Genomic DNA, 11,243 nt, shown 5'->3' on the forward strand with positions numbered 1-11,243 from the left:
TCCAGGTTATCTGTAATTATGAGTGAGATATCTCACAGTGGGATTCATCAGAATCTATCAAAGTTTGAAGAACCAAACACACATCTGTCGGAGACAGACAAGTCCAGTGGCGAATGAGGAGAGCTCCTCCCCTCATAAGGAGCCACTCCCCTGCCCTCTGGTCATTCTCGAGCATGCCTCTTATTCCTTGCTCTCTTGCAAGCAGGGGATATCTCACTCATAATATCAGAGAACCTGGGTTACGAAAGTATAAGCTCCGTAAATCCATTAGGGACGGAAAAAGACAATACAGACTCAAAATTTAATTGATGTTCGACAACTGACTCGCGAGGTGGCAAAGGACTATAGACTATCACAGACTACAAATGCAAATCCAGCATTATATTTGCATATCACTGGGACTGTGCTCCCACTCATCCAGGACATTACCCGAAGCGGTGCCTAAGGAAGGCCGCAGCATCTTCAAGGGCCCCACACACCCCAGCCACAAGTTGTTCTCTCCCTTACCGTCGGTTAGATGTATCGGAGCATGAGGTCTGATACCAACATGTTCAGAGACCGTTTCTATCTACAATCCATCAGACTGTTGAACACTTGAACTGGACTGACCACCTGCTCTGATTCACCACACCTTAACACACATGCACTCACGCACACACCGCAGGTGTCTGACTGACATGTCGTGATACCATCGCCTGACAAACATCTGCGTGACGCCTGTGTCTTAAAAAATAGCAATGAGCTACAGTATAATGTTCATCTGCAGGCTATTATAATACGGTCAGCCTCTCAATTACGGGAGGGTCTACTCATACAATTTAGATTTTCTTTACATTAGGTTCAAAAGAAGCGTGTCTTCCTCTTACATGGTACTGCTGGCAACTGTAGCCTATATTCAGTGCTTGACTTGGGCAGGAGCTTACCAGAGCTGTTTACTGACACCTCAAATGTTATGCTGCTTGAGTTCCTGCACCTCTTATAGAATATTAGCTGAAATGTTTTTTTGGAGCTCCTGCACCTAAATATAAACAGTACCGGCACCTATTCCAGTCCAAGTCTAACACTGCCTATATTCCACATTTTGTTTAGTTTTTTTTGGCGCTGTTGCATTTGATGTAAACACCATGGCAATTATGCACTCCAATAGTAATTAAATGCCACATGCATCAATCCCCTATAGGCCTATCTAACAATGCATGATCATATAGCCCAGGGTTTTCCAAAATCAGTCCTGGGGACCCCAAGGGGTGCACGTTTTGGTTGCTGCACTAGCACTACACAGCTGATTCAAATAATCAAAGCTTGATTTCCTCATTCCTCGTGAAGCTGGTTGAGAGAATATGCCAAGAGTGTGCAAAGCTGTCATCAAGGCAAAGGGTGGCAACTTTGAAGAATCTAAAATATATTTTTGATTTGTTTAACACTTTTTTGGTTACTACATGATTCCAAAATAGTACAAATAAATAAAAACCATTGAATGAGTAGATGTGTCCAAACTTTTGACTGGTAGGGTATATATTCCGGATTCTGATCTGGACATCTGCATTTTCTTAATTTCTTTAAACTTTCTAGATTATGTGCGTATTGTTTTGTATTACTAGGTATTATTACAGCACTGTTGGAGCTAGAAACACCAGCATTTTACTTCACCTGTGATAATATCTGCAAATATGTGTACGTGACTAATAAACTTTCTTTTGATTTGATTTTAATTTGTCTATGATCAACCCCTGATAACTGGGACGTGAAAAACACAAGGCAGGGGCAATTCTAGCAGAAATATGTTGTTATTTATTCCCGCATTTACACGTATGTAAAAGTTCACGCGTAAAGAAACGCATCTGAACGTCAACATACGTGTGAACGAACATGTCGTTTGACATGTGAACTCGTAAGAAAACAACTTGTTGCCATTGACAGTCCATGTTAATTTAAGACTGTTCCATAGGTACTTAGTTACGCGTTAGGTGACTCGGTGAGAGTCTACATATCAGTAGCTTCGTTAAGCTCAATTTAGTCCCCTTTTCACTAGGGCTGTGAATTTCCAGGGACCTCACGATACGATATTATTATGATACTTAAGTGCCGTTATGATGTGTATTGCGATTCTCACAATTCTATATGGATTGCGATTCTATACTGTTATTTTATTGCGATTCCATTGTCCAAACATATTTCTCACTATATGTCTGCTACAGAGGGACAAGAGAGCCATGAGAAAACGAGTTTGATCAGACATGGAACTAAGTGCTGAAAAAAAATTGGATGGAAAATAAGCTATTAACACTTCCTCTTTGCCTATGTAGAACCATTCTTTATCAGACAGCATATAACTTCTGTTAGTTATAATTCTATGCCAAATGTATGCATTATTTAGTCATTATTGATAAAAATCCTTCAATCCTGCCAATGACAGTGTTGGTCGCACTTGCACAAAGCTCTCGTTCTATTCAAGTAGATGTGCAACGAGTGTACTGGACATAGACGGTGGATATGCTCTTCCTCCGTAGACGTGAAGGGCGCTGGGTGGAAAGCCACAAGCTTCAAGGCGAGACAATTGTAATTGTCGCTGACCTTAGGCATGAAGGTGGAGGGACCAAGGAAACCTTGGAAAAACCCGGGGCAAACTGTAGGCTCGAATGGTGAATTGACAGTGCGTGGAGCTCAGGCGACCAGTAAAGCTTCTTTAAGGAGAGATCCTTCATCTCCACGCTTTCCAGGGGCTCGAAAGGCTGCTGTGAAATAGCCTCAAGCACAATAGACAGATCCCAAGACGGGGCTAAAGGCTTGGAAACTTGACGTAAGCGACACGCTCCCTTCATGAAACGACACAAGGAGTTTTTCCCCACTGTCTTATTGTCGAAGCCTATATGACAGAGCTAGATAGCGGCTAGATAGACCTTAACAGTGGAGAAATCCTTTCCTCTGTCCAAAAAGGTCCAGCAAAAACCATAAAACCTTGAATACAGAGCATTGGTAAGGAATTATCTGTTTTTTGTCACACCACTTGTTGTTGAATTTATTTTGGATTTATTATGGATAAATGAATAAACAATATCCCCATTTTAAATAGAATTGTATCTAGGTAAACTTATACTCTGTATGGTTAATAGACAATATGAGTTCATAAGAAGAAATTGTGTGACAGGAGAAAGGAGTAATAAAAGGTTAAAGAACACCATTCCAACTGGGCAGGAACAAATGGGTTGTGGACTGTGTAAACACATAAGGTCGTTAGCCTATGGTTGACCCAACTGAAACTTAGCTCTTAGGTTTTAAGATTAGGCAGTGAGTGCATTCCTAGGGTTTCTGTTAATTAAAACTGTCAGTTCAGTGGTGATCGATAATGTAGAGGGGTCAAAAGTTATCTGGGAGTGTGTTAGTAAGTTACAATGAACTTTTCACCTTACTTTGTCCCGGTCGAGAGGAGGGGATTCGGTTAAGGCAGTGTAATGACATCATGATCTGTATATAAACTGATGCATGTGTTTGAGTGAGAGCGCGCTCCGAGAATAAATTCTATTACCTATTATTGAAAGACTGGTCTGCTTCTATTTTATGCAAACAAGGAATCTTACAAATTCTCATAAAATAGATTTAAGGGCTTTCAATTGAAGAAAGCACATTGGCATAATTAAATTATACGAACACTTGTTTCCATACAGTGAGCATGTAGAAGGGGCCCTGGCACTCTGGATAGTCTCTGACTCTGAGAGGCAGGCCTGTTGGATCCAGATTTAACGATCTCTGCGTAACAGCAATTGCCAAAGCTCGCCGTAAAGCAGGGGTGTGATCTCCGCAAACCGGAGCTTCCATGGCCATCGAGGGGCTACCAAGATGTAGGGATGAGCCGTGTGTAGTGAGAGTAGGTGTGTTCTTCACAGAATAACGCTGTGTAAGCGCAAAGAGCAAGGGCCACCCTTGGGCTTGATGTATGCTATCACAGTCGTATTGTTCGTCTGGGCAATTCAGGAGGGTCAGTCACCACCTTCCTCGTTCACACCACCCTTAGGGGAGTGCCATAAACGAAGATCAAGGGGTTCTTCCAGTGACGCAGAGCCGAGAGAAATGTTGAGGTCACCCTTATCTTTCGATTGAGGTGAGGTCGTATACAAAGTCTTTGGGCAGACACCCAACGTTGGAGGTCTCTCATTCTCAGTAGGTTAAGGGATACTACTGAACCCAGCACTCTGAGACCGGCTTGAATAAGCTATGTAGCCAATGGGCAGAGGGTAGCATAATTTGATTGATTCTCTGTAATAATGGTATGGGAATAATAATGCATTTTTATATTGTAAAGTGGTTTCTTGCATCAAACAACACAACAACATTTTCAATGTCAAGCCCTGCATGTTTTCTTTTCAAAAGTCTCATGGAATGTAGGCCTACATTGAACACCACACACTGGCTGCTACTGTAGGCTGAATGATAGAACAGCTATTTCCATGTTAAAATGTTATGGAATGCATTTTCTCCATTGTTTTTGATGGTAGGCCACTCTGGTAGGTCTACATTAGGATCAAATAGCCACAGTAGCGAAAGTTTAAAACTGTAACTCAAAGTGGGTACAGCCTCAGTTTTGCACAGAATTTTCACAACATTCAAGTTTGCACTCTGAAGACCAGAAATGTTCTCAGTCCTGAAAATGTTTTGAGGGAGCATTGCTCGTGGGCTAGGAGCTTAGCTAGGTAGCACAATGCTAGCCAGTGGAAGCTAGCCAAGTCTCAGTAGCTAGCCGTGTGACACTAGCCATAACAGAAGACAAAGGGTAGAAAAAGTGTGAAAAACGTTCCTTTCAGTATATTACCCGAAACACAGAGGAGGAGAACTCTAAATCCTGCTCTCGGCCGCGTAACCTAAGTGGCAAACCTGTGAACCCTTAAGCAGGAAACAGGAATCATGTCTTGCTGTGGAGACCTTGTGTCCTTATAATGAGGGTAGAGGCTCGACCTTTCTGTCTTCCGACAGACGTCTGATTGGTTCTTTGAGCTTCTAGAGATTCTGGTGAATCCTGCTGTGAGATATCGAAACGAGTAATTGAAAGAAAGTAATTGAACTGTTTTTGATTGACAAAACACTGATGTAATTGATAGTACCACTAAAAAGTCAGAGTTGAATAGCGTGTGTTTTTCCTACAGACATGCCTCGACGACTCCTGTACTGGGTTGACTCAGGGATGCGCACCATCTCGAGGGTCGGGTTCGACGGGCAGCATCGCAAGACCGTGGTGGAGTCCAATGGATACCTGGACAGGCCCTTCGGATTGGCAGTGTTTGAGGTATGGACATCCAAATGACACTAAGGTCTTATTCTGTAGACCTTCCCCTGTTTCCCTTCCTTTAGTCTTTGAAAACTCATGATCACAGATCTGGAAAGACTGAAGTGGGGGGAAATAGTACACATTGCTTACTGCAATAGAGCATGATTCTGGTTTAGAATCCAGCCCTGTAAAGTTACAAACACAAAAGTTTGATAGAAGCATACACTCTGCTACGCCCTGTTCCCTCTCTTCTCTCTATGTATAGAAGCATACACTCTGCTGCGCCCTGTTCTCTCACTTCTCTCTTCTCTCTATGTGTTTACTACAGCTAACAGGACACGTGTATATTGCTGAGAAGCACAGTGGCAGCCTCTTTAGTCATTCTGCCCAATATCGGCTCGGCTTGGTGCCCAAAGTACAATGTTTGGGATGCAAATCCAAATCCTAGTGTAATTTAATCATTGTGACCTGACTGATATTGCATTGTTGAGCCTATTGTCTGGAACAGGTTCACCAAGGTTCACCCAGTATATGCTCCCAGGTGGCACAGTGGTATAAGGTGCTGCATTTTTTTTTTTACCTTTATTTAACTAGGCAAGTCAGTTAAGAACAAATTCTTATTTACAATGACGGCCTAGGAACAGTTAACTGCCTGTTCAGGGGCAGAACGACAGATTTGTACCTTGTCAGCTCGGGGGTTTGAACTTGCAACCTTCCGGTTACTCGTTCAACGCTCTAACCACTAGGCTACCCTGCCGCCCCAGTGTTAGAGGCATCACTACAGTCCCTAGTTCAAATCCAGGCTGTATCACATCTGGCCATGATTGCGAGTCCCATAGGGTGCCGCACAATTGGCCCAGCGTCGTCCGAGTTTGGACGGGGTAGGCCGTCATTGTAAATAAGAATTGGTGACTGACTTGCCTAGTTAAATAAAGGTTAAATAAGCTATATTGAAAAACACATTTTTTTAAATATACAATGGTTGGTATTCAAATCCTATTTTGTGTCATTGAACTAATATTGCATTGTTGATTCTATTCTCTGGAACAAGTTCACAAAGTCTTCACAGAAGACTGAAGTGGGGGGAAATGGTACACCTTACATACTCGCCATTATTATAAAATGGTATCCAGGGCAGACTGTTTCTGGTTTGGATTCCAGCCCTCATGAATTATTCCATTGTTTCATACACTCTAAAGTGTGGTATTCTGGATGTCGCCATATGTTCACTACTCTCTTATGTCTCTCAGGGACATGTATACTGGAGTGAACAGGACACCCACTCCATATGTAGTGCTGACAAGCACAATGGCAGCCTCTTTAGAGTCATCCTGCCCAATATCGCTTCCCCAGGCGGCTTGGTTCTCATTCACCCGGTTCTTCAACCAAAAGGTATGCATCTGTCAGCCCATCGAGTAAACGTTGATAACTGTGCTCAAGACACAAAGGTTTGGATTCAACCTTAGTTTGTGTCAATTAGTCTAATGTTATCTGACTGATGTTATCTTACTGATGTTCCCAGGCCCTGCTGTGTGTGGAAATAACGGCGGAGTTTGTCTATATGAGTGTGAGCCAGACCTTTTCTCTGGAACAAGCTCTCCCAGCTTCACCTGCATTCCTCCAAAAGGGAGTAGCGGTGATGATGTTGATGGTGAGTATGTGAAAGTGAAATGAGTTGGTGAGTGGTTATTACACAGTAGGGATTCATATTTTCTGGAAAACCTACAAATATTTCTTCCTGGGAAAATTGCAAGCCCTTCCCAGGCATCCCGAGATTCCCTTTCAAACTGGAGATGCTATTTAAAAGCATATAATACCAGTGAAAAAAATCGGACATAATTATACCACTGTAAGTTGAGAAATATACAGAGGAATCTAAGTGTTTTTTTGTTGCAAAGTCACCACGCTATTTCATTGATGTAGCCTAGTTTTAAGGGCTCCCGAGTGGCGCAGCGGTCTAAGGCACTGCATCTTAGTGGTTGAGGCATCACTACAGACACCCTGGTTTGATTCCAGGCTGTATCACAACCGGCCGTGATTAGGAGTCCCACAGAGTGGCGCACAATTGGCCCAGCGTCGTCCGGTTTGGCCGGTGTAGGCCGTCATTGTAAATAAGAATTTGTTCTTAACTGACTTGCCTAGTTAAATACATTTATTTATATATATATATATATATATATATATATTACATTACAGAATTACAGCCTGGAAATGAAATTGTATTTAGCCTACTATTGACTGATGTCAGCCAGCGGGAGGGCCCTTTGCTCTTCCATTGCACCTGGCTATCAGTTGAATTTGGGAAGGTTGTGGCTGATTTTTACTTTATGATAACCCAGTTATTGTGGTGATTTTTCCAGAGGGTACATACTGTATCCGATGCTGCGCTAAACAAACCTATAAGCAAATATGGGCTATAGCACCATGAGATTCAGCACCATGGATAGTGCCGTTGTTGATCAATTCCCTGTGAGTCAAACATTTTGGCCAAGGGATCTGTGGAATAACTTTAAAGTGTGTAATACAACACAATGTCATATTTTCCATCTACAATTTATGTTGTTAACCCTGGGAAAAATGGGCCTGGGAGGCTCACAGGGATATTGGTATCCACAGTACTTCACTAACTATACATTTTTTGACTCCAATACTTATTTTATTCCTAAAAAATATATATATCACAGGAGGTTGGAAGCACTTTGTGGTAATGGCTGGAGCGGAATGGTATCAAACACCATTCAATTTTCTCCGTTCCAGCCATTATTATGAACCGCCTTCCCCTCAGCAGACTCCACTGATATGTACAGTGCATTCGGAAGGTATTCAGACCCCTTGAATGTTTCCACATTTTGTTACGTTACAGCCTTATTCTAAAATGGATTAAATGGGTGTTTTTCCCTCATAAATCTACACACAATACTCCATAATGACAAAGCAAAAACAGGTTTTTAGAAATGTTTGCAAATGTATAAAAAATTCTAAACATAATATCGCATTTACATAAGTATTCAGACCCTTTACTCAGTACTTTGTTGAAGCACCCTTGGCAGCGATTACATCCTCGATTCTTCTTGGGTATGACTCTACAAGCTTGGCACACCTGTATTTGGGGAGTTTCCCATTCTTCTCTGCAGATCCTCTCAAGCTCTGTCAGGTTGGATGGGGAGCGTTGCTGCTCAGCTATTTTCAGGTCTCTCCAGAGGTGTTTGATCGGGTTCAAATCCGGACTCTAGCTGGGTACTCAGACATTTAAAGACTTGTCCCGAAGCCACGCCTGCCTTCTCTTGGCTGTGTGCTTAGGGTTGTTGTAGTGTTGGATGGTGAGCCTTCACCCCAGTCTGAGTTCTTGAGTGCTCTGGAGCTGGTTTTCATCAAGGATCTCTCTGCACTTTGCTCTGTTAGTTTTTCCTTCGATCCTGACTAATCTCCCAGTGAAAAACATCCTCACAGCATGATGCTGCCACCACCATGCTTCACCATAGGGATGGTGCCAGGTTTCCTCCAGCCGTGACAATCTTGGTTTCATCAGACCAGAGAATCTTGTTTCTCATGGTCTTGAGAGTCTTTAGGTGCCTTTTGGCAAACTCAAAGCAGGGCTTCCATCTGGCCACTCTACCATGAAGGCCTGATTGGTGGAGTGCTGCTGAGATGGTTGTCCTTCTGGAAGGTTCATCTTCTCCCTTGATTGCTCAGTTTTGCCGGGCGGCCAGCTCTAGGAAGAATCTTGGTGGTTCCAAACTTCTTCCATTTAAGAATGATGGAGGCCACTTTGTTCTTGGGGAATGTTCTTGCTGCAGAAATGTTTTGGTATCCTTCCTCAAATCTGTGCCTCAACACAATCCTGTGTCAGAGCTCTAGGGAAAATTCCTTCGACCTCATGGCTTGTTTTTTTTTTCTCAACTCTGGGACCTTATAGACAGATGTGTGTGCCTTTTAAAAATAATGTCCAATCTATTGAATTTACCACAGATAGACTCCAATCAAGTTGTAGAAACATCTCAAGGAATATCAATTGAAACAGGATGCACCTGAACTCAATTTTGTGTCTCATAGCAAATGGTTTGAATACTTATGTAAATAAGGTATCTGTTTTCCTAAAACCCTGTTTTCGCTTTGTCATTGTGGGGTATTGTGTGTAGATTGAGAAAAATGTTTTATTTAATCCGTTTTAGAATAAGGCTGTAACGTAACAAAATGGAAAAAAATCAAGGGGTCTGAATACTTTCCAAATGCACTGTATATTATTTCAAATGCACTGTAATTTAAGCTTTAAATGTGCAAAGATTTCTCTCCGCCTCATGGCAAAATGTGTATAATTGCAGGATATTGGCTTTAAAGCTGCAACAATGAAAACATTTCTCTGCCCCATGACAAAACGAATTGCAGGAAATTAGCTTGCATACTGCAAAATCTTTTCTTTGATGGCAATAGATGGGCCTTTAAAATGTTATTTCCCAGGGCCCAAGACTTGGTTTGTCCGGCCATGCACTGCCGAAGTCATAGTAAAACTCCTTTATATGCTATTTTTTTGTTGTTATCTCACTGAAGTTGTGTTCTGATTATGGGGGTTCCCTGATGAATTTGCTATCACAAAAAGGGTCCTCGGCCCTAAAAAGTTTGAGAACCCTTGCACCACAAGCACAGAGCCTCACAGTCGTGTGATTCACAAAAATGTAATGATGACAAATACTTTACTCAGTTGGTCACTCCCATAGAATTCTATGGCCAGACCACCTAAGGCCAACTTTGAGTGTTTGAAATCCCAGGCGTATATGCGCTGTGTGCAATAGCCAGGGGACGAGGTTAAAAGATAGTCAACAATGCAAGTTATACGCCATGAAAGTGACGTTTTCTAATGGGAACTTGACGTTCTGTTTAGTAGCATAAATAGGTGGGCTGGTATTGTTGTAATCGCTGTTCTAATGTGAAAGTGAAGTCAGATAGTTTAAATGTATTTTTTCATAAAAAATTGTACATTATTGTTCCCTAGATACTGTCTTTTTTGGGAGGAATAAGGAAGGAGTTTCATCAGGAGATCTTAAGCTCCTGGTCTACTGGTGTTAAATCCCTATTAAAAAATAGGGGTAGGGTTTTAGAGAATCAAAGGACCATGAATATAATAAGAAACCTTAGGAGCTGGCTTAAGGCCGGTAGCAACCACTACAGAATGTCCGGTCAGAACAAGGAGGCGCATGTCCAGGTTAAGGGGAGTTTAATGGAAGAAGATGCACACATCTCACACACACACACACACACACACACACACACACACACACACACACACACACACACACCTGACCACTGATGGTTCAGATAACTGAGAATCTTGTCCAGTAATAACTGACATTAACTATGTGGTCGTTTAGATGCACGCACAATTAAACATCAGACATACAGGGATTCAGTCCACAGTAGGAAAAGTTCAGCAGGAGGGAAAACTGGAAGTGCTCATCAGGATGGGGAAAGCACGTTTCTGACCACACAGCATGCTGGGGTCATAGACTAACTGCAACTAACGTCCCGGGAATCAAGGTCACTGATAGGCTGAACGAGATGTGGTGGTAAGTATTTGGCGTAACCTTGACCAATAAGACACTAACAAAAGTGTGGGTCCTCTGAATGGGAGACTAAGCTGTCCGAAAGATTAGAAAATAAGGGGGGAAAAATGCAAAGTAGCTTTTTAGCACAACTGGTGCGGCCAGTTGTTGTGTGCACAACTTCCTGTATTGCGATTGGCTCTCGTACGCAAGGTTAGCAACAATAGCAAAAACATTAACAATACAAAAGCTATTCTCATCCTTGAAAACTGATGTCCCATAACCTTTTGAAAATTAAAGTTGGTGAAACATTTTCCATTTGTTATTCTTTGTGATTACTTGATTGCGGAATTATTATTTTCCTTTTTTAGATACAGTCGTTTCTCACACTCTTCCAGGCCCAGCGCTGTCTGATACAACCTCTGCTGGAATCCTTTCGCTCATAG

At 42.2% G+C, this 11,243-nt stretch overlaps 1 protein-coding gene across 3 annotated transcripts in view; it reads left to right on the forward strand.

Annotated features, from left to right (window-relative positions):
• LOC110522980 (low-density lipoprotein receptor-related protein 8) overlaps nt 1-11,243 on the forward strand; it is a 31,777-nt gene that overhangs the window by 17,601 nt on the left and 2,933 nt on the right. For 2 of the 3 annotated variants that reach the window (XM_036977972.1, XM_036977974.1), the window contains 4 exons: nt 5,139-5,278; nt 6,511-6,652; nt 6,783-6,911; nt 11,169-11,243. In XM_036977972.1, coding sequence (XP_036833867.1) covers nt 5,139-5,278; nt 6,511-6,652; nt 6,783-6,911; nt 11,169-11,243 — 486 coding nt within the window. The remainder of the gene's footprint in view (nt 1-5,138; nt 5,279-6,510; nt 6,653-6,782; nt 6,912-11,168) is intronic. The other variant, XM_036977973.1, reaches the window with a different exon arrangement.

The sequence above is a fragment of the Oncorhynchus mykiss genome, chromosome 5, assembly GCF_013265735.2.
Source record: "Oncorhynchus mykiss isolate Arlee chromosome 5, USDA_OmykA_1.1, whole genome shotgun sequence".
Lineage (NCBI taxonomy): Eukaryota > Metazoa > Chordata > Actinopteri > Salmoniformes > Salmonidae > Oncorhynchus > Oncorhynchus mykiss.